This window comes from Anguilla rostrata, chromosome 6 (assembly GCF_018555375.3).
Source record: "Anguilla rostrata isolate EN2019 chromosome 6, ASM1855537v3, whole genome shotgun sequence".
Lineage (NCBI taxonomy): Eukaryota > Metazoa > Chordata > Actinopteri > Anguilliformes > Anguillidae > Anguilla > Anguilla rostrata.
Genome location: NC_057938.1, coordinates 53,439,035 through 53,462,703, shown reverse-complemented (window position 1 = coordinate 53,462,703; position 23,669 = coordinate 53,439,035). Strand labels below are relative to the sequence as shown.

The 23,669-nt window shown below is 49.2% G+C and overlaps 1 protein-coding gene across 1 annotated transcript in view; it reads left to right on the top strand.

Annotated features, from left to right (window-relative positions):
- Nucleotides 1-228: 228 nt before the first annotated feature.
- Nucleotides 229-23,669, top strand: part of LOC135258055 (nesprin-1-like) — a 161,438-nt gene continuing 137,997 nt past the window's right edge. The window contains exons 1-9 of the mRNA XM_064341253.1: nucleotides 229-719; nucleotides 4,226-4,287; nucleotides 17,786-17,881; nucleotides 19,282-19,365; nucleotides 20,442-20,462; nucleotides 21,074-21,166; nucleotides 21,654-21,832; nucleotides 22,028-22,224; nucleotides 23,446-23,555. Of these exons, the coding sequence (XP_064197323.1) occupies nucleotides 641-719; nucleotides 4,226-4,287; nucleotides 17,786-17,881; nucleotides 19,282-19,365; nucleotides 20,442-20,462; nucleotides 21,074-21,166; nucleotides 21,654-21,832; nucleotides 22,028-22,224; nucleotides 23,446-23,555 (921 nt within the window). The 5' untranslated portion in view covers nucleotides 229-640. The remainder of the gene's footprint in view (nucleotides 720-4,225; nucleotides 4,288-17,785; nucleotides 17,882-19,281; nucleotides 19,366-20,441; nucleotides 20,463-21,073; nucleotides 21,167-21,653; nucleotides 21,833-22,027; nucleotides 22,225-23,445; nucleotides 23,556-23,669) is intronic.

The following is a 23,669-nucleotide window of genomic DNA, read 5'->3' as shown; positions in this document are numbered from 1 at the left end:
ATCCTGGAGCTGTTCTGCTGGCCTCACCCCCCCCCCCCCCCCTTTTCCCTCCCCACTCCCACCCCCCCCAAACCGGCCCCTCCTCTCCTCCGCTCGATCAAAACAGGGGCCGGAGCTGCCGCTGCTGTGACATCACGGATTCCCACAGCCCTGATTGGTGGAGGGGTCGAAGGGGAAATAGATTATTCCTGCAGCCGGAGAGGGATGCAGAGGTAATCAGAGCAGATCCACAGCCTGAACCACACGGGGCTGAGAGAGAGAGAGAGAGAGAGAGAGCGAGAGACACAGAGAGAGACAGAGAGAGGGAGAGAGAGAGAGGGAGGGAGAGAGCATCCTCGGGATGTAAACAGCGGGAATCGCGGACAGCTCGTAAATAAAATTCCGTAGCAGAAATAGCGGCAAGCGTTCGGGGGAAGAGGCTTCGCTCCCTGCAGCTGGTGAGAGGCGACAGAGACGCAGAAACTGCCTGCTTTTCCCCGGGAATCCAGAGGCTGCTGAAACGGAAGCTTCCTGCAGATTAAAAAAAAAGAAAAACCAGCCTGGCATTTTATCATCCCTCCCTCCCTCCCTCCTCTCTGTGGATGTCAGCGGCGCACACATATGAAGGGCAAAGCATCCTGGGAAGAGCTCGGAGGGCAGAATGGCGCGCTATAAGGACGTGTCCGTCAAAAAGACCACCTCTCTCAACCTGGTGACGGGATTTTTCCAGTACCTCCGCGGTAAGTAGGGCAGGCGCTTGCCCTCACCCCCCCCCCCCGTGCTCCCCACGGCTTCGGGACCCCCCCCCCCCCCTCCCCGGGCGTGGAGGGGGGGGGATTTGCCTGCAGCAGTGATGGGCATATGGCACACGTCCGGTCAGCGATGGGGGGCTTAAAGGCCACCTTTTTGTGGTACGCCGGGGGTGCTTTGATTTAACTGCACCGTTCCCTCTGCCTGGTTTTACCACACGGGACGGGTGTGTGACGGCGTGTGCGGGACGCGTGTGCGGAACGTGTGTGCGGTTCTCATGCTGCGATTGGTTGCACCGTCACAGAACGACCGGCCGGTGTGTGATTTATGAGTCTGATTTATGTTCTGTAGGGCTGTAGAGGGGGGTCTAATTTGTGTGAGATAACGTGGTGGCCTGTGTGTGGAATGCCGGTGAAGACGGGGGGGGAGGGGGGGGACGGGGGGGGAACAGTGGCGTCATGCGGATCGCACCGTTAGCATGATGCGTTAGGTTTCCTCCAGCTCAAAGTCACCTCGTCCCCAAGATGGTGAGACGGGGCGCCACACACACACGCACGCGTGCGCGCGTGTGACGTGTCAGAGTGTGTGTGGAAGAGGAAGAGTGTGCTTCGTCTTCGGAGTCAGCGGCCAGCCTCGTTCAGTGCTCAGTTCATATTTGATCGCTCTCTCCATGAGCGGACCTGATCAAGCTCAAACACGCATTCACAGAAAAAAACATGACCTGCTCTCTCTCTCTCTCTCTCTCTCTCTCTCTCTCTCTCTCTTCCTCTCCCTCTCTCTCTGTCTCTCACTCTCTCTCTTCCTCTCTCCCTCTCCCTCCCTCTCTCTCTCTCTCTCTCTCACACACACACACACCATGTGAATGAATGCATGCATTATTCATGAGCCTTTTCTGCATGAATAAATTAGCTTATGACACAGAAACTGACTTCTGAGTACTCAGCCAGCCGGTGCACTTCGTCAGTTAAACTGCGAGGTGTGCCAGACAGGAACTCCTCCGTTACTTCACATGCTGTTGTTTCAAGCGTATATTTATGATTTTTTTTTTTCGCATCAAGGTAAATAATAAAAAAGCGTATTTTTGACAAGAGCTGACATGACCAGAAGTCCCGTATTGCATATTGATCTGAAATATACTCCGTTATGGAATATTATTTTGCAGAGGTTGCCAGGAAAAGGGCTGTGGAGAAAAGCTATTTTAGGGGGAAAGTTAACGACGCCAGGGAGATGGAAGAGGATGTCATATTGAGAGAGGTGTTATGATTCAATTCCCGAAGCTTTGTTGATGTTTTGAAACCATTACTTTTTTTCCCCCCTACTATCTCTGTGTCTGTTTCCTGTAGATGTATTTTCCATTAGTGCCACTTTGGGAATTATTGCCCGACAACTGTTTCCAGGGCAGGGAATATGCACTTATTATAGTGAGGGAATAATGAGAATCTAGGCTCCCTGAATACTTTTATTCAGGTGCAGCAATGAAGAAGACTTGGGATGTAATTGCCACAATAAACCCATTAAGGTGTGAGATGACAAATATGTGATTAGAATGTTCTTCTAACTGAACATTCTATTGCTGATGTCACAATCGCTGCTGGTAATTTGAAAAGCAGTGGGGTTCTAGAACTCTGGCTTAGAAATGAGAAAAAAACTTACTCTACACTTCAGATGGTTAAAATAAGTCTTTCATTTAGACTTCTTATGGAGGAAAATATGTAAGCAGTGTGAGAGCTTGAGTAAAGTCATTGTAAATTAGACAGAAAGGCGTGTCTGTGAGATTTGGTGGAAGGCAGTCCCGCTGACAGTGCTTTGGGAAACCTCGATTGCGCTGACAGGAAGGGATGCATTTCACAACGTGAACACGGCCAAAGGGCCCAGTTTTTTGGCCTGTGTTCCTCTGGCCGTACGACCCACATGCGTCTCTCTCTCTCTCTCTCTCTCCCCCTCCCCCTCTCTCTCTGGTGTTCAGATGGTAGCTGCTAAACCACACAGAGGTCCCTCAGGCTGTGCTCCGTGATGGAAAAAGCAGCTTTGTCAAAAAAAAAGCAAACAAACGCGAAGGAGCGATGAGCACTTTCTGCTCTCCTCCTGCCCTGCAGTGTCATCTCGGCTAACGGCTACATGTGGCTAACGGCTACGCGGGGCTAACGGCTACGTGTGGCTAACGGCTACGCGGGGCTAACGGCTACGCGGGGCTAACGGCTACGTGTGGCTAACGGCTACGTGGGGCTAACGGCTACACGGAGCTAACGGCTACGTGTGGCTAACGGCTACGTGGCCGGGCTACACGAGCTAGCACTGTGGCTAACGGCTACGTGGGGCTAACGGCTACACGGAGCTAACGGCTACGCGGGGCTAACGGCTACGCGGGGCTAACGGCTACATGTGGCTAACGGCTACGCGGGGCTAACGGCTACGTGGGGCTAACGCTAGCCCGGCTCCTCTGTATTCCGTGAACAGTCAGGCCCTCCTTACCAAAAATTCTGCGGCGTAGTTTCGTAGAATCGCTCAGAACGTCACGTATTACAGCATTCTGAAGTCTTCGTAGAGGGCTGTGTCTCTGAGACAGGTGTGCGGGAAAGCAGACATAAGCGGAAGTCAATACGAACCCTGAGGGGCCGAAAGCAAGGATACCATGGCAACGAACAAATCACGAACCGCAAACAAATCTTTTTTTCTTTTTAAAAAAAAAAAGTGGCTCTGTCATAACCCTCGGAAGATGAAAAACTGCAGAGCAGGCACTACTTGGATTGGCGGTGTGGACCAGATAACTGAGCTTAGGCAAACATACTGTAATACAAGAGCTAAGAACAACAGAGATAATTCTGATTATCTCTTATTTTTCATCCCTTAGCTCTTCTGTCGCTATCAGTCAGCGCTAGCTTCTTAGAGTGCTGGTTGCCTTTGAGAAAACAGAGCGGTCCGAATCCAGAACATGAGATAAACAGGAAGCGTGCCTTGTGTCTCGCTCAGAAAATGACACGATATAAATAGAAAACGAGAGCTTTACTCAACGACAGGGCGTTGCCGCACAGTTTGTCGTCGAAATGTCAAAGTGCCGCACGCATAATGTCAAAAAACACAGGTCCACGTGAAGTAAAGGGTTTTGAAATGAACTGTAACTGACCACAACCAACAGAGCTAAATCATTACATTACAGGCATTTAGCAGACGCTCTTATCCAGAGCGACTTACACAACTCTTTTTTTTTCACATAGCATTTACATTGTATCCAATTATACAGCTGAATATGTACTGAAGCAACGCAGGTTAAGTGCTTTGCTCAAGGGTACGACGGCAGTGTCCTAGCGGGGAATCGAACCTGCGTCCTTGTGGTTACAGCTCCTTACCCATTATACTACACTGACGCCCTAATCAAATAGATTTGGGCCTGCATAATGAACCTCAATAATGTCCGGAAAGGTTGTCTTGCGCCCCATCCCTCTGTCTTTTTGTTGTGGCATATGATGAGAGTCCATTTGTTTCCTTTTGATTTCAGATGAGCAGGAAGCCGTACAGAAAAGAACTTTCACCAAATGGATCAACTCCCACCTGGCCAAGGTAAGAGGATGTTTGGCTGTGCTTTTCATCTACAAGCGAATGCGTGTTAACAGTAATCTATCTGACCTTGGTTCGGCTCGCTGGCTAGCGTTCTGTTCCTGGGGGGAAAGGAGGCACTCTTTGAAGTTGAAACACACAGCAGGGCCGAGGGTAAAATGGGGATTCCGTTGAATTATGCCTGCAATTTCTTTATTTTTCCGGCCAAAAAGGTTTCCTATCGAGGTCCCTCTTGTGGAGCTTATCTAGTACATAAACTAAAAGCTCTGACTTTGCACCAGGGCTGTTTTTTAATTACGGAAGAGTAAAAGTGTGAAATGAATCAGTGTGTTTTCCTACTATTGAGTATACAAGTTGAGTGCACTGGTTGAGAAAGTTGTTAAGCAGGCAAAATTTCTCTGAGTAGTCTACTAAACGATCCAGGCCACATTTTGACTACTGGATGGGTAGCTCCCGCCCATTTTTGGGGGGTTTCATGATGTACCCCTCCCCTAGCACTCCCAGCTTCCGGAAGGTTCCCCATTGCACTCTCTGCCCCTCCAGGTTTTGTAATGGTCAGTTACAGAAAAGATGCTGCGGTGACTGGGCACCACATGGCAGTAATGCTCTTCAAACGGCACGCTGTGTCCCTTTTTGCCAATGAAATATTCAGGGGCGGCGACGGCGTTGAGATAATGAGATTCGGCCGCTTGCCGGATGCTGCTGTTTGCTGGGTTTTAAAAGCTCTGGCACAGTGAAGTTGCCTGTGTGGGCCTCGCGAACCTGACTTGCCACCATGTTCCCCTGGAGCGTGATCGGGGTCCGCTCAGCGAGATTGTCATCTTGACCTGCTGTCATAGTAACGCCACGCCTCTCTCTTTAAACTGTAATATTAGGGGTTATGTCGTCATTTAACTCTACGTGAGTTCAGTCGGCGCAGTGGAGCGGTGATTCAGTGGTGTGGTGATTCAGTGGTGCGGTGATTCAGTGGTGTGGTGATTCAGTGGTGTGGTGATTCAGTGGTGCGGTGATTCAGTGGTGCGGTGATTCAGTGGTGTGGTGATTCAGTGGTGCGGTGATTCAGTGGTGCGGTGATTCAGTGGTGATCAGTGATGCGTGATTCAGTGGTGTGGTGATTCAGGTGGGTGATTCGGGTGGTGATCGCAGTGGGTGTGCAGTGGGATTCAGTGGTGCGGTGATTCAGTGGTGCGGTGATTCAGTGGTGCGGTTATGCGGTTGCTGTTTTTGCCCTAGCGGTGAACGCAGTAAACGTTTAAACGGTTATTGCGTAACTGCCGCTAACCCCGTTAGTTTCAGCTCTTCTGAAACTTCGCGACGTCCTGACAGCGGCGTCTTTGTCTCAAACCTCAGCGTTGTCGACTTTCCTATTTTCCGTGACCACATGTGGGAATTGTAACTTCACAGTGGGAATCGCCGATGAAAATCAGGCATTCATCGAGGGGGAAAAAAATAAAAGGCTTGCAGTGCTAGATGGGCTGGCACTGGCATAGTTTGAAGGGTGTGGGAGAGGGGAGCTGACTTCTTGAAGGATATGCTTTGTTTTTGCCCTGCTGTTGTTGTTTTTCACATTCTTTTTTTTTTTTTTTTTTTAGTTTTGCATTTCTGTGTTTTTTGTCTGGGCGCTTTCGGCGTGGAGTATCGCCCAGTTTTTGGGATGTGTAATTCCATCAGATTAATAACCCCCGATGACCTAAAATCTGATTGGTTGGATTCGAGAACAAAATGTCGGATTTGTGCATTTCTTCTCATGCAAAGCTCAGTCGGTGTTGGGCACGCGCTGAAAATAAATTATTATGTTGCATAAGAAGCAGAAATATGTGATCGTTGCTTAAACCAGTTGTGAAATTCAGTTGAATTCAGCAGAGGCCTCTTAGCGTGTGACTTTCTCTTTTTTTTTTTAAAAAAAAAAACACCAAAAAAAAAACGTATTAGTTCTGTGCCCAGCAGGTCACCAGCAACCCTGGGGAGGGAGACGGTTTATTCCTTAAGCCCTAATGAGTACAAAACGAAAAAAAAGCCCCCAAATCCCAATCCCTTTCACACTGTTAAAAACAAACACTTCACAATAGCGGGAGGCAAACCACGAGATTGCTCACATGAAAGGGGGGTGCGGGGGCGGGGGAGCGGTGGAGACGGAGGTATGAGAGCGGGGTGGGTGGGTGGGTTTTTTTGGAGGGGTGGGGGCGGCGGTATTGTGTCTGCGGCCGAGCCTCCTGGGACTCCTGTCCTGCTGGACGTGTTTCAGGGCCCCCGATTCGAGCGGACGTCTTTAGCGGGTTCTCTAGCGGGTTCTCTAGCGGGTTCTCTAGCGGGTTCTTTAGCGGGTTCTCTAGCGGGTTCTCTAGCGGGTTCTTTAGCGGGTTCTTTAGCGGGTTCTTTAGCGGGTTCTTTAGCGGGTTCTCTAGCGGGTTCTTTAGCGGGTTCTCGGGTTTCTAGGGTTCTAGCGGTTCTTTAGCGGTCAGGGGTTCTTTAGCGGGTTCTTGCGTTCTCTAGCGGGTTTTGCGGTCTCTAGCGGGTTCTTTAGCGGGTTCTCTAGCGGTCTCTAGCGGGTTTAGCTCTTAGCGGGTTCTTAGCGGTCTTAGCGGTTCTACGGGTTTAGCGGTTCTCAGCGGGTCTTAGCGGTCTTGCGGCTTTGGAGGAGGTCTCGAGTCTGACGGAGCCGGTGGTGTGTTTTAAAAAAAGTCATCATCATCAGGGCCCTGCTGCTGCACTGTGGCTCCAGGTTCGAGTGCGCTCGGCGGCCGATGGGTTTTGGGGGGGGGGGGGGGGGGGTGGAGAGGTGGTGGAGGGGAGGGCGCAGATGGACGGCATAAGGCAGCGGAACATTTCGCCACGAGGGGCGAAGGGCTCGCCACCGAGCGCGCGGCTTGGGTCGGGGGGGGGGGAGGGGCGAGGTCTGGAACCTTCTCCCATCTCCCAAGTGCGCTCTTGCGTCACGCACAGCCTCCGTCCCGTGGTAATCCGCGATACGAGAGAGAGAGAGAGAGAGAGAGGGAGAGGGAGGGAGAGAGAGGGGCAGAGAGACAGAGAGAGGGAGAGGGAGAGAGAGAGAGAGAGAGGGAGAGGGCGAGAGAGAGAAGGGAGAGAGAGAGGGAGAGGGAGAGAGAGAGAGAGTGAGAGAGAGAAACGCGGGAGGCGGCGGATGGAATGGCGGTAAAGGAGTTCGGAGAACGCGGCGCCACCCGCAGGCCCGGGTCGTTATTGCGTCCTGCCGACTCCCCCTGCACACCGCCGCGGTTTCCGCGCGCGGACTTACGTGGTCATGGGACCGGCCGGTGTCAGACCCCCTCAGTCCCGCTCTTTCATCTCCGAGAGGCGCGATGTCAGCGCATACGGAGCGCCGAGTCATCAGGGAGGATTAGCTCCGGGTGACTCTCTCTCTCAGTGTCTGTGCGTGGATACTGTCCAGCTTTTGTATAAAAATGCTTTCGGTCCATATCGCTGTTGAGTTCAGGAGATTTTGAGAAACGACGGTGTTTGTTTACCAGTTTTTAAGAGGAGAATTATTTGTGACTAACTGGATTAACCTTTGATTAAGTGCCATTTCCAAAAATAAATTGTTCATTCCTGAGAGTCTATGTTAGGAAATATGGAAATAAAATGTATTCTTAGGGCAAAAATATCCTATTTCACTGTATTTTCTCATTTAGGGTTAGGCCAAGGCCTTTTCGACCGACTTTTATTCCATTCCAATGATTTAAATCGTAGGCCTGTTTGAACACGACTTCTGGACCCTCTCAGACCCTGCAGTGTAGAGTAAAACATCTGCCTGTACCTTCTGGAAATCATCTGCCAGAGCCCACTTTCATCATCTCTCAGCACCAGGGAGAACATTCACATCCGCACCTGCTTCCTGGCAGCTTCACGGGGGGACCTGTCAGGTGCTGCCCCGGGGGGAAACAACGCGGAGCAGGGCTCGGGTTCGATTTCAAACGCGTTAAAACGATCTGCGGTAGCGCGCCTCTCTCTCCTGAACACGGTACACGTTGGGCTGCCTTTCCATTGCCGCCGTGGCCTGAGGACGCATCTCTTCAGACTGCACCTGGACTAACTAGCCATCACTGCTCTGCAGGGCACTTAGTCCCAATCCAGGATCGCTCTTATCACTTATATCCTAATTATTTTCGCTAGCACTTTCATGTTACACTTGTATCTCCGTCCAGCACTTATATTGCACTTGTATCGTTATCTTGATGCTGTAGCTCGTTGTCATGCCTCCTAGTTTGACTTACCCTAACTTTCTGATTTACCATACGCTTACTGTGTGAACTGGACTTGATGTTCATAGCTGTTACATAACGAGTGTTGTACCTTATTGGGCCTGTGTTTTGTAGTTGTTGTACCTTATTGGGCCTGTGTTTTGTAGTTGTTGTACCTTATTGGGCCTGTGTTTTGTAGTTGTTGTACCTTATTGGGCCTGTGTTTTGTAGTCGTTCCAATGACCTTCTGTTTGCGCTTATTGTACGTCTCATTGGATAAGAGCGTCTGCCAAATAAATGTGATGTCATCACCCCAAATGAGGAAATTACAGCATGTTCCCTTTGGCCGACGCACATTTTGCCTCCTGAGAGTAATACTGATGTTGTTCCACTACTGTTCATCACTCTGGATAAGAGTGTCTGCCTAATGATTGTAGGATCGTAGGATGTACTGTGACACTGCCACAGTTATCATCTAAATATTTTATGTTTTATTATAGTGGATTTTGTCCTTGTGAACCATGGAAAGGTATGGCTACATCCAATACTGGGGTGTCGGTGGGATCCATTTTACCGCTGCAGCAGGCAAATTTTTAAAAAAAACGTTGGTCCCTTTAAGGAGGGGGTTACCCTCCCAAAATGGCTGCCTGAGAGGAAGTGGGGTGCTGGAAGTGATGTAATAAAGGTAGGACAGACAGATGGGGAGGGGCCTATGGTTTTTTGAATGTGTTTGGTATGGTGTCGAGTTTGTGAAGAACCTGGGGTAAAAATGCATCTACATCCATCCTCAATGCCTGTCTGGGCCTAGAGGTGTGGTGATAGGTTTAGTTACCACTGTTGGAAGGAAAAGACCCCAAACACATACTAATACAAAAGTACTGGCCAGGGAAGTACCATGGAAATATCCAAGCTTGGTGAGATCTTTCCTTATCTTTTCTTTTTCTCCTTTTTATTGCTTGTTTAAGGAATTTTTGCATTTTGTTGTGGATTTTTCCTTTTTTTTGTTGGATTCTTTTTTCAGTTTTTTCCTTGAGACCTACTCTACTGCCCAGTGAAAACCCTTTTGTGCATGTAATCTATATCTGTGTTGGTGATTTGATAAGCAGTGCCCTCACACCCCATGGGTTTATACACAGTGGCTCTCTGGAATTTATTTGTAACAAGGCCTAGAGTATCAGGCTGTTTGCTAATGGAAAGTTAAATTGCTTTGTACCCGTTTCTTTAAAAGGAGGCGCAGGTCTTAGGACTCTGACAGAGAGGCACGTCTCTCTGCTATCCGGGGCAAATAGCATGAGAGTCACGGCCGCAGAACGCGTTTATTTATTGATGCGGCGGATAACCACTCCAGCTGCGCCGCCACCTGAGAGCGAATCGAATCTCTGCTCGCGTGAAGAACGTCTTCATATTTAAAGAGTTTTCGTCTGGGCCGGCATTCATTATTGATTCTCGTCGCCCTTTCTCTTTTGCATACGAAAAAAGCCTTAAAGGACGCAGTCTTTGAGTCTCTGCAATGCTGCTGCGTTTGTGACTTGAGACTGAGACCTGACCACAGCGATGGGTTCTGTACACGTTCAGATACGTCAGTCAAACATGTCTGTGTGAATTTGGATGGCAGTGTAGTATAATGGTTAAGGAACTGGAACCTCTGACCGAAAGGTTGCAGTTTCAATTCCCAGGCGTGGCACAGCCTTGAGCATGGTACCTAACCTGCACTGCTTCAGTATATATCCATTTGTAAAAAAAAATTTAAAAAAATAAATGCATGAATGCATGTGGATGCCTGCTGAAGCAATGCAGGTTAAGTACCTTGCTCAAGAGCACTGCAGCACCTGGGAATGAAACTTGCAACCGCTTGGTAACGACCATTTCAATGCACTGCCAGCTGTATAAATGGACACCATGTTTCTTTTTTAAAACGCTAAAAGCTCTGTCTGGATTAGTGCGTCTGCTAAATGCCCGTAATGTAACTGATGAAGATTTCAGCACCTGCGTTCTTCCACCTTCGTCGCTGCTAATTTTCTCGATAAGCTTCATCTGCCTATCGAGAAAATTACGGTTTAAAAAAAAAAAAAAAAAAAAAAAAACCTGGTTTCACGCTCTCAGCGTGTGGGCTACGGGGTTATTAGCATTTTGCTTCTGCCACGTGGTGCTGACGGCACAGCCTTTAATGCGTTTCCATTTGATGCAGTTACACGTACGCATGTACACGCACACGCGGCCAATTACTGGAATATATATGAATGTATATATGTATATACATGTATTAGATTCTGAATCCTGATTAGTGAGTACCCACTGACCCCCTGCCTCCCCCACCTCAATTTATATTTAACCTCTACCATGTGAACCTGATGTTGCCATGGCGATGGTTGTAATCCTTCCCTGGGGTCCACTCATTGTTCGACAGTTTTATTTCAGCTGTTTTAATACGTTTTTTTTTTCTAATGTGGAAAATATGGAAGAGAGGGTTCTGTTGACACCGACTCTGGCACAGTCGTGCTGTCGCGCGCAGTATAGCTACAGGTTGGGCTTACAGGTGTGAAGTGTCGTGATTGTACCTCTGACATTAAAGGCAAGCCGTTTTTCTGTTAGCATGAAAACCCAGCGATAGAAACTGCAAATGTGTAAATCTACGCCATACTAATTATATCGCTTAGTAAATAGAACTATATTTTCCATATAAGAACATTTCCTGCGTTTTAGCTTTTTAACATTGATCGGTTTCTCATTCGGACCGAGGCTTCTCCGAGGGGTTTTAAAAACGAACGCGCGCAAACAACAGAGTGCGCACTTCAGACTGTAATCCGAGTTTAATTGTGGCGTTATAGCTCATTAAACGGGGCCACTTGAAAACATCTGCACGTGGAGAGCATCGGGGGTTTAGCGACCGGACCGCTTGTCAAGCGCTAATCGCATCCGCTGCTCCGTGCACGCGCTCCGCCGCCTCGCGTTCGTAATTGTGGGTATTTCTGTGCAGCCGTGTCAAAGGTTCGCAATTTGATTATTTATGTCGGAGCCCGGCTCGACAGACGGACGAACGCCGCGAGGCAGAAAATTAATTTGAAGGCCGTGACCGGGGAGAAATAAACCTCTATGCAAGGGCAGAAATCAGAATAACAGTGGTGGGGGGGTCTTATTCACACTTCAGGACACCCCAGTGGTGGGGAGAAAGAGCTACAGGCATGTGAATTCAGTCGGTGTGCATTACCATTTAAAGCATTCCTTCACCCTTCACTGCTTTTCTCCTGCTTGAAAGTATAGCATATATATGGATATAATTTTTAAAAATTAAAAACAAAATTTCAAGCTCCACTTAGTTTAGTCAAAGCCATCTTAAACACCCTCCAGTCATTTTTTTTACCATTATTACAGATTTATTTTTGTGTGAACTGGAACTGAGGGAAAATGCCCGAGTTACAAAGTTAGTGAGAAGCTTAGCGTGGTTGTCGTATCATTAACCCTTTAAGGTGAGAGATCAGAAATGTCTCATTAGAATGTTCTTAACCTAACATTCTAATGCTGATGCAACAATCACTACTGGTGGCGTTGAAAGCAATGGAGTTCTAGAACACGGACTTAGAATTTTCAAAAGGCATTAGAAAAAAACTGCTCTTCAAGGGGGTAAGGAAGGTGGTCATCTTTGCCCAGTGTGTTTGTTTGTCTGTCTTCCAGCTCCTCAGCCTCAGTGCGATATCTCTGTAATATGACTGTAATACCATATGTTTGAATCCCCCCCCCGCCCCTCCCCCAACTCACATCCTGATAAAGTCAGTACCCCCACCCCCCCCCCCACTAATACTCCCCACATCTGTCTCTATTTAACTTTTACCATGTGAGCCTGATGTTGCCATGGTGATGGCGGTAAGCTTTCCCTCTGGATAATTGGATGGATGACAGTGCTGTGGTGCTGATGTGAGGCGTGGTGGGGGGCGGGAGGGCGGTGGGGGGGGGGGGGCTGGGTCAGTTCGGCGTTGTTGTGTTGTTGTGACAGTGTTGTGTATCAGGCTCGTTAGTGTAACCTGTCACGACCGGAGGTCGTTAGCGTGGTGGCTAAGGAGGGGAGACCATGCAGCATCGTGCTGTCTGCTGGGTGACTCATTCCTAAAAATACCTGAATATGCGAAAAGTGCAGTGATGCGTACGCTGGCTTAAATAAAAAAAATGTCTGTCTGATTCTGTGTCACTTCACCTTCAGGGCAGATTAATGGCTGTCCTAACGTTGTAAATACAGGATGAGGTAATCTGATGCCGGAGGCCAACATTATTGGATAAGGCAGGATTTTTATTTATTCTTTTTCCAATGCAGTAACTCACTACAGGCTCGGATGTGCAGTCGCTGTCTGCGTTTATGGAGGGCTGGCTGTGTCTTGCCGATGAGATGCCACCCGTTAAATTATAAATGGCTGACTCTCCCGTCAAGCCCATTCATTGTTATTTTATTCCGGTTGCAGTATTTCTTTCTTCCCCACCTCTGAGGGAGTGATGTCGGAAAGCGTTGTGGCGTGCTGAAGGCCCGCGGCCTGTGAGAAGAGGGGTTATAAATAACAGGCCGCACTCGTCTGAAAAGTACCGTCGTCGTCTGGTTCAGGGGTCTCAAACTCCTGTCCTGGAGAGCTGCTGTCTCGGCTGGGTTTTCTAATCTCCTTTCAATTAGCAGCCAGTTTAGAAAACTAGAAACGCCTTTACGCACCTTGGAAAACAAGGTGTGCGGCCGCGTTAGCCAATCAGTGAATCAAACTAAGCGCTTGACTGCAGAAGCACGTCAAAAAACCAGCAGACACAGCGGCCCTCCCAGGATTTGAGTTCGAGACTCCTGGTCTAGCGCGAGCAGAGAAACAAAAAAGGTGGATCTACCTGTGAGACGTTAAGTCTTTGGAACGTTGGAATTCTGTGCTTCTGTTCTCCGCACAAGCCCACCGAATTGGACAGACGCAGTATTAAAAACGGCAGCATGTTCAGTCAGTCAGACTGTAAATGTGAGCAGCCTTGTGCCTCTTTAAGTACCTGTGTAAGGTCTGCCCATGCAGGGATCACACTCACATGTGTAATTACATAGGTTGTTGATGGTTTGCATTGTAAAGCAAGTTGAAGACAAAGTGTACACTCATATTAACTCACGCTCACAGCTATAAGGTACACAGCATTGTAGCATTAGGCTAATTGAAACCGCTAACATGTGCAGCCCAACCTGGTTTTACTGAACCAGACGATTTTCCTGATGTGTTTATTTTGTGCTTTCGAGAGGTTTCAGACGTGGTCATAAATCATCCGCTGGTTTCAGGCGGTGAAAACATCTCACCGGGGGGGGGGGGGATTGGGTGTGGGGGCGACTGGGTGTGGGTTTTCTCCGTGATTGGATCAGCGGAATTCCCTCACGTACGACGGAGAACCGAATATAGTCGATATTTAACAGGAGAATGTTTGAAACGGTGGCAGTACTGGACGGGGGCGATCCTCTCCACAGTAGCTTACGCATTCATTTTAAAAGGGGGGGGGGGGGGGTGTGGAGGAAGCCAGAGGGGTGGGCAGGGGGGGCGGGGCTATTTCGGTTCAGCGCTTTCGCTTACCGTAGTAGTTTCTCCGCTCCCATTGTCCCCACTTCCTGTTTCTCTAAGCGGCCCGTTTTCCCTGATTTATCGCCGTATCCCCCGGGGAGCTCTCGCCAAGCGGGATCTCCCCGCCCGCCGGTTATCTTTGTCCACGGCGGTATCGATCTCCGGGGGTACCCATCTGGAAATGGATCGCTTAAAATTGGACACGCTTTCCCTTGCTGGTTTGTGGGTGGTGTGTGTGTGTGTGTGTGTGTGTGTGTGTGTGTGTGTGTGTGTGTGTGTGTGTGTGTGTGTGTGTGTGTGTGTGTGTGTGTGTGTGTGTGTGTGTGTGTGTGTGTGTGTGTGTGTAGCCACTTATTTTCAAAATATATTGCTGTGATGGTGTAATTTACTATGCATGTCACGTGTGTTTCCTGTAGTGTGCATGGATGAACATTTACCCATGAGCCTTTGCAGTCCTCACAGCCATTACTGTCCTGCAGAGATGATCTGTGACATCTCCCTTTTATGTTCCTGCCCTGTGTTATATATTTGACTGGTAGATATACTTGGATGGCTTTCCTTTTTCATATTGTGTATGAATGAAGTGGGATGTGTGTGCAAGCAGTCGGTATCAAGGATGCAAATGCAGTCTCCTTTCACCTGGGAGTCACCTGTAGCCCTCAAGACTCAGGCTATGTTCTGTAGCAACTGCTGCCTTCAACCACCTGAGTGTTGGTGTTGAAGCAAGGCAAGACAGATGCCTAAAGGACAACCGGACAAATTAGCTTCTTTTTTTCCCCCCTCCTAAAAAGTGAAAGCTTTTAATGGACTGTTGGAAAGTGGGGCACCCATGTTACACAGGTCTCAAACCTGCAACCTTCTGGTTAAAATGTATGCAAACCAGGAGTACACAGTCCGCTCTGCTTCCCAGTTCACAGAGAGGGTTAGTTGGGCTACAGTCGACAGCGGGACGGAGCGAAACTCAGTCACAGCACGGCAAGCTGTGGTGGATTTGACATTCCCACAGCCCACGTTTGGATGAGAGGGCAGTTTTTTAACGCCCTCTGTGGAGACGAGGCCCACCGGTTCTCTGTCCTCATATTCCTTCTGAGAGGCCCCAGGGAAAGAGCTGGTTTTTCACTGGGCCATTTACTCCCCTCTCCCCCCCCAATGAATTCACCTGCCTCTGGCGGTCCGGATCATTCTTCATGGGTCCGTCGGGTCTTGTCCTCGGGCTGTCCAAAAAAATGACTGGGATGCCCGAGGGGCCGAAAGACAGAGGAGAGAGAGTTACCGTCTGCCTTCCGAACACCGGTATAAATTTTTTTATTTTTTATTTTTTATTTTTTTTTTAATCATGAATTTACACCTGGCTTCTCAGTGTTTCGTACATCCGCCGTGTCCACTGGCTGACTGATTTAAATGGTAATATCAATCTTAGCCACATTTCCTTCGGAGTAGTTGATTTTATCATTGCGACTCACGGAATGGTTACTCTATGTCTGGATTATTACGTTTTTTGTTTTTTCTTTTTTCCCCTCTTTGCCAGTTGTGGTGTGTGTTTGGTTATAGTGTGTTTCTGTGTTCGCTTTTTTCACTTCCCAGGTTTATTAAGGTTTTTTGTTAAAGTGCTTATAGTTGGAGAATGGTGCCTTATAATAATAATAGTAAGAAGTAGAAGAAATATTATTATTTTGCTTTATTATTGACATTATACACAGGTTTAACAGCTTTTTAGCAGTACCTGTTTTTGGCTGTAGGTTAATGAGGGATGTAACTGAACTGGCAGACTGATAAACTGGTATGAGTGGCGGTACAGTCTGGTGTGATTTTTGGCAGAGTTCTTACTGCACAGCCCCCCCACCCCCCGCACCCCCCGGTCCTCTGTGGAGGGGCTTTTATCTCTGCTATTACCCGCTGGAGAGCCCTCATTTTGCATTTTGACAAATCCTATCAGGCGAGGTTAGGGCTTAATTATGGGATGGCCAATTTAAAGCCGAAATTCATTCCCCACGCACTCGACAGGCCGTGGGGGTACCGGGGGGGTAACCTAAGCTAATGGCAACTCTAATAGGGTGCCAAGTGTTCTCACAGATAATTCCACTCCAGGCAAAGTAGTGCCACTGGTGACTGGTCACCTGGGCTATGCAAAACCGGCTGGGGTTGTTGGGCACGAGAGCGCTGTTTCGAAATGCGTCCAATTTTTTTTTTTTTTTTTTGAAGGGTTTTGGAAATGGAGATGGATGTTGCGGCAGGAACCGTGGGATTGAAAGAGCTCGGGGAGTTGTTGGAGAAACCGCTGTCTCATTGGACAGCGAGGCAAGACTGTTCCAGTGGTTTGAGGCGTGGCGAAGGCAGAATTAATTTAAAACCTTCACTAAACTGGAGGAGCCCGTGAACACGTATCGAACGCTGGTGCAGCTGGTTCTGGCTGCCAAACAATCAACCGCAAGCACATTAAAACATTTGGTGAAATAAGATATTACAGGCTCGGCAGAGTGAAGACAACTCGCGGTTTTCCTCCAAAACGCACAGTGCCGGCCAGCTGCTTCTTTTCACACCACAGCCTCAAGCCGCACACGCACAGTGTGTCCTCACAAGTACTTAAAACCGAATCCCAATGGCAATATTATGTATTTATGTATTGCTAATTTATAGCTTTTTTTTTATTTGTCCCTTTGTCATGGTAGAATTAGTTTTTTTTTCTGCCCAGGTTGAACGATTTGCGCATCCTGTCTCCATGTTTAGTCTCAGGAGACACTGAAGAAGAAACGACGGGAAACGCACACAATTTTGAGAGACGTCTGTCTTAATGACATCCTCTGCAGGAGAACGTGGAAGCAAGGTTTTTAATCTCCCGTTAAATGGGAGGGAAGGGGAAAAAAAAAAGCAGACTAAAATGACATCTGCTTGAGTCCTTTTTTTCCCCCCATCTTAACCTCCCCTCCAAAACTGTGTCATGTGACTTGGGCATTAAAGGGAAAATCCTAAATGCCTCGTCTGAAAGGAAGGGAAATGAGACGCGAGGCGGGTTTGAGTCTGGAGCTGAAAGGACGCCGCTCGACGGGTCACGGAGAGAGAGCCCTCTTCATCAGCGTTCCTCCTCTTCATCTCCGTTCTATTTTTATGAAAAGTGAAAAAAATAAAAAAGCGGACCCTGTGTCTGTGTGTGTGTGTGTGTGTGTGTGTGTGTGTGTGGGCTCCACGCCACCCCCCTAGCGAGCTCCATCTTTCCCCGGCTCAGCTTCGCCGCGCGCTCAGACGCGATCCGCCGCTCCGCTCATCCGCCACTCGAACCCGCGGCTCGTCCGGATTTAGCCGGTGCCCGTGGCAACGGCGTCTCCAAGCTTCGCAGCTGCATCTTTTCCTCTTATCGCGGAATAGGGAGCGAAACGTTTGCCGGGATTACGGTGGCGTACGGATAGATTGTGTGTGCAGATTTGAGATTTCAGGTTTTCTTTTTTTTTGTGTGTGCGCATGTGGATTTCGCAAATTTGGCTGTTTTTGGGGTACGTGGGTTTGAGCAGTTTGAGTCTTCTTGTGAAAATGCATTTAAGCAATTCGAGTTTTTTGTGTGCATGTGATTTTAGGCTCTCATGGTTGTTCTGTGGACGCAGAATCGATTTCTGTTTTTATAGTGTTTGAGGACCTCTGTTGTTCTGTAGATTCTTGTGTTGTGTGATTTTGACCAGTTTTTTTCAGTATCTCTGTAATATCTGTGTCCATCTGCACATATGAATGATTATTCTTTCTCCGTGTGTTCCGTAGCGCAAGCCCCCGCTGGTGGTGAACGATCTGTTCGAGGACATTAAGGATGGGGTGAAGCTCCTGGCCCTCCTGGAGATCCTCTCGGGACAGAAACTGGTGAGTCGGCTGTCCTTCTGGCGCTCCCTGCTCTGTGATTGGCCGATCCGCCCACTCGTCCGGGCTCTACAACTGTGTCTCTTAACACTATGTGCCGGGACCCAAAATGGGTCACTGGAGCGTGTGAGGTTTGGTCCTGGAACTAGTCTGTAGTCCACTAGGCTATGCTAGTACAGTATGTGCATTTGATGGGTCGCTGAAAGGTGCTAAATCTCTCATTTGTGTCCCGATTTGAAAAAGTATTTCTGATTTTGATTTTGGTGTTGTTTAAGAACTGAGGCTCTAGAACATTCTTCCTGCATGGGTTCCGGACTGCATTGGAATGATAAGAACATCACAAAAACAACTTTTTTTTAGAAACTGAAATGGTGCTGTGTTGAAGGTGCTGACAGGGTGATTGTTTACAGTGTGATGCTGATTTTCTAACACGTCACTCACTGGTTACACCAACGGCTGCACTATAGCACATTTAAAACCGCTTCGCAGGGGGACTGTAGCATTGAAGGCAAACCATGGCAACACATCTTGTGCATCTTGAATGCAGCTCAGATGTCCATGGAAGAATGTTCTGGAACGGAATCGTTTGCATGCGCTCTTCCCCCCCCCCCCAAGATATGCTGTTATGGCGAATCCCTTAATCTGAAATATCAGCGACAGGCACGCGCTTACTTACACGGTCCGCAGCGATGAAGAAGAGGACGCTCTCTGCACAACCCCCCCCCCCCCCGCGCCACCCAAGCCTGTCTCCATGGTTATTGCTGAAAATGTGCAGCCATGTGGTGTCATTAGAGATGCTTGCAAGTATTATGAAAAACAAAAAAACGACGACAGCACGAACGTACTGTGCTCGTACTGTACGCGCGGACGACAGAAACGTGTGAACGCTAAGCAAACCGTCATGTTCGCTGCGGTTAAAATAGGAAGTGCGACTTCTCACACGTTTCGTCCTCGGGGGGCGGAGCCTGCGGTGTCTGAGCGCGCTCGTAAGCGAGCGGGCGGGCAGGTGAGCTGTGGGTGTCCCCGCCGTCCCGTCTGCGACGTGAAGATAATATGAGACAGGGATCAGTGAGTGGCAGGAGAATGGGCTCCGACATGCCCAAAATCTCCATTAGAATGGAACCCTGTCTCACGGTCGGGACAAAGGGGGGGAGAGGTGTGGAGAGAAGGTCACTCTCACCCCCCTCCCCCCCAAACACACACACGCGTGCTCCCGTCTCTTAAAGACAGACCTGGTACCTTCAGGCTGTTGACGTTCCAAGTCCCTCTCGTCCGTGCTGCTGTATCGATCTGTCTGTGTGTTGCTGTAAGGTGCCCGGTGCTCTCCTCCCAAAACACGCTTTGGCATTCCCATGATCTCTCCCTCTCTCTCTCTCTCCACCCCCCCTCACCCCACCCCGCAGCCCTGTGAGCAAGGCCGGCAGCTTCGGCGGATCCACTGGGTATCCAACATCGGGACGGCGCTGAAGTTCCTGGAGGGCAGAAGGGTAAGAGCAGGGGGTCCCGTGCTGGACTGGGCCCCGGAGACAGCCTCCGCACCCCGCCCCCTTTGTACTCTCAACCTACCCTGTTTCTCCTCTGTGTCTGTCTGCAGAGGGATGTGTCTGTCATAGGAAAAAAAGGGGCGGGGCCCGTTTCATCTTGAGAGCATAAATAAGAACGGAAACAGAAACATTTAACCATTTTAACCGCTCTTCGTGGAGGATGTTCCTGGTAAAACCATTAGAATAGTCGCCATTTATTTCTAAGGCTTCCATTTTCTGATCAGTTCTTTCAGGCGCAAGACCAGATTTTCTAAAGGACCTTCAAGCGTTTGTGTACATGCAAACCCCCACTTCAGCCCATGTGCAAAAGGTGCTAGACCTGTTATTAAAAGGTGCTAGACCTGTCTGTTAGACCTCCTTTATTTCCTAACCGATCCAACCATGTGAGCTCCAACAGAACTAGTTATTTTGCCCTTGGTAGATGCATCGGTTTTACGCGTGCTAACGTTATTAGCGCATCCCTGCGCTGAGCTACCGACAGGTATTATTAGGCCTCTCCTACGGCCTGTGTGTGTAGTTGGCAGGGAGGAGAAGGCGCCCTTCCAGAAGCTCGCTCTCTCTCGCTCGCTCACTCGCTCGCTCACGCAGTTTGTGCCGGTTGCCCACGCGGTCGGGTGCCATCCGGCGCGTTGCCGTGGGCAACCCGCGGCGCAGAGCCTGGTGTATTTGGAGCCCGGTGAAAGGGATGCTGTTCGCCCCCCCACCTCCCGAAATCCCCTCGGGAACAGGGAGAACAGCAGTCTGATGTGGAGTTAGGACTGTGGGGTTAGGATACCCCGGTCCTCGCCCCCCCCCACCCCCTCCCCGCCAGCTGTAATCCCCCCCCCACCACCTCGCTCGTCTGGGTGGTATAAAGTGATAGATTTTTCCCTCAGGCTGCGGGGGTTATCTGCCGGGAGAGGGGATTTGTCACTAAATCCCGGTAAACGGGATGCTCTCGTCCAATCGCGGGGCCCCGTCTGGTCCTAACCTGTCATGTGATCTCTCTCTCTCCCCCCTGTCACGCCTGCCTGTCAAAGTCTGTGTACCGAGGATCCCCGGTTAGTACGTGTTTCGTCGTCTGTCGTCCTGCGTGCATGTCTGTGTGTGTGTGTGCGCGTGCTTGTGTATGTGCATGTTTCATTTATCCTCTATACGGCTCCTACCTCCCTGTTTTTAAAAATATATATTCATGATCTATCATTATACAATATGGTGATAAATACAGTATATCTGTGTCTGTTTTTGGCCCATCAATGAAAAGAGACTCTTGACATCGTGACTGTTTGAAGGTTCTCATGTTTTTCAATTAAGGTAACAGATGTTATTACAGTGAAGTTTTTATAATGTCAGTTAACAGCAATTAAAACAATTCCAATTAGCAAATAGATATTTTAAATATAATTAAAAATATCTCCAGCTCCATACTGACAGTTCAGCACAAATATTTACAAGATATTGTGGAATATCAACAGTAATTTTATTCATGATTTACTTTACTTTGTGGATAAATCAGTGATTAAGCCAACTTGCAGCATTGTCCAACATTGTCATCATTAAGCTCCTGAAAGTAGGCCTAGTTTTCCCCCCTATTTAATTCGCTGTTGCTAGGAAATGTCTCACCAGCGTTTAACAGCGGTTTGTCCTGGGTGCTTTCTGCTTTTCCCCACAGATAAAGCTGGTCAACATAAACTCCACGGACATTGTGGACGGAAGACCGTCCATCGTCTTGGGGCTGGTGTGGACCATCATCCTGTACTTCCAGGTACAGTCTGCTCTACCCCCATCTCTCTGAGCAACACCCTGCTGGAGAGATGCTGAGGGTGGGGGGGGCGGCGTGGGCATGATAATTACCGTATTTCCGTAATGTTTACATGTGGGACCCTAATACAGGCATAACTCACACAGAGGAAACTAACTTGGCATTAAATAACATGTATGCCCAATATGTCTAACTTATGTGTAAAATCATGCGAAGGACAATAAATAATCTGATGAGCCTGTGGCCTGGACTATAGATCTTCTGGTTAGGGTTTTGACCTTAAGATCAGCAACCGACTCAAACCCAGTAAACCTGGCATTCTGTGTTGGCTGTGTAATAAACCGTTTTAACCCAGTAGTCGCTGTGCTACTTGAGCGAGTATCAGCAAAAGCCAGCGGAGCCGACCCTGCGGCTCTCGTACTCCCACGTGTGACCTCTGACCCCTGAACCCTGACCTCTGACCTGTTCTAACCCCCCCCCCCCCCCGCAGATCGAGGAGCTGACCAGCAACCTGCCGGCGCTGCAGGCCCTGTCCAGCAGCACCTCCTCCGTGGACAGCATGGCTAGCTCGGAGACGGGCAGCCCCCCCGTGAAGAGGAAGGTCATCACCAAGTTCCAGGGCAACGCCAAGAAGGCCCTGCTCCGATGGGTGCAGTTCACGGCCGCCAAGTAAGCTCGCCCGATCGCCCGGTCACCGGACCATGTGACTGACTCACATGACTGACTGGGCTGAGTATGGGGCATAGTAATGGGGCTGTCTTCTAGTGCCTTCTGTTGTCATGCTTGTGTGAGGTGTAACGTGTCTGTGGGGTCTGGAAAGTTAATGAACAAATAAAAATGATGTGTGTGTGTGTGTGTGTCCAGGCGCATGGGTATCGAGGTGAAGGACTTCGGGCCCAGCTGGCGGAGCGGAGTGGCCTTCCACTCGGTCATCCACGCCATCCGGCCGGACCTGGTGAACATGGAGCACGTGCGGAGGCAGTCCAACCGGGAGAACCTGGAGGAGGCCTTCTCCCTGGCCGAGAACGAGCTGGGCATCCCGCGGCTGCTGGACCCGGAAGGTACCGGAACGAGGCCCGTCAAACATGGCCGCCGCCGGCGTCCGCTCTGAGTTCCGGCCGCGTATGCAGCACTGCAGTGCAGGAGGTTCTGGCAGGAAGGCGGCTTGCTTTGCAGTGCTAGCCGTAGACGCTTAACATTTCTGACCATGCCACCGCCTCATGAATATTCATTAGGGGACGGCCAATCAGAGCACGGCAGCTGTGTAAGTTACTTTTTTTTTTTTTTTTTTTAATTCAGCGAGTGCGATGTCAAGGGCACCTAGCGGTTTTAATCGGAGAAACAGCGACGCGCGGGGCGAAGCCGTCGGTTGAGGCCACAGCGGCGAGCGTTGGTCGGCGCGAGTGTTCAGGGCCGTCGGTTTGATGGCCGCTTTATGTGGCGGTGATAACGCGTTATGGAGGCGGCGCAAAGGTCGCACGCTGATCGCTTTGGATTAAATTAAAATCGTGTGTGTGTGTGTGTGCGCGTGTGAGTGTGTGTGAGTGAGCGTGTGTGTGTGTGTGTGAGTGAGTGAGCATATGAGTGAGTGTGTGTGTGCGCGCGCGTGTGTGTGTGTGTGTGTGTGTGCGTGCGTGTGTGTGTCTGTGTGTATGTGTGCCCTTGAATACCCTTTGTTTCCCCTGCTGGTCTAATGCAGATGAAGTTATGAATATTGCAGCCATTTTTAATAATGAACGGAGCCACACAGGGGAAGCCCTGGAAAGATGATCTGCTTCTGCTCGAGAGCCCCTTTAAAAATTAAAACCTTCAGAAATGACATCTTAACGTGGAAATGTGTGTCTGAGAAACCCTTGTGTGAGAGATACTGCCATATTGTATGTGGCGCTTTCTAGAAAATATATTAAAATATATTATATATTGCAAAAAAAAACAAAAATGGCAATAATATATATATTTGCCCATGTATTCTGCTGAAATATCTTGCAATAAGATCTCAATAAGAGATACTGTCATTGTCTTGATAACCAGCTGCAGCTAAATAAATATATAAGTAAATGCACACTGAAGTGTAGTCCATGCGTTTAAGGGAAAAGCCGGAGCTAAATCTTGTGAAATGCACAGCGGATTATTTAATAATATATATTTTTTTTTTGCTGGCGGCGGGGGGGAGGAGGGGGGCAGGCGGCCGGCTGATGAACAGTGTTAGTAAAAGCTGAACTCTCAAGCTGCAGTCAGAGTCAGACCCATGTTCTCCCTCCATTTCCCCCCCCCCCCGACAGACGTGGACGTGGACAAGCCCGACGAGAAGTCCATCATGACGTACGTGGCCCAGTTTCTGAAGCACTACCCGGACCCCCACGGCACGGAGACGGACGGACAGGAAGAGGAGGTAACGCTCTTCCTGTCGCACCGCACTCTTCCTCTCGCACTCTTCCTCTCCTCTTTCAGCTCCGCTACCTCCTCGTGCCTTCACGTTATAATTTTGCAATGGATTTTTAGCGGC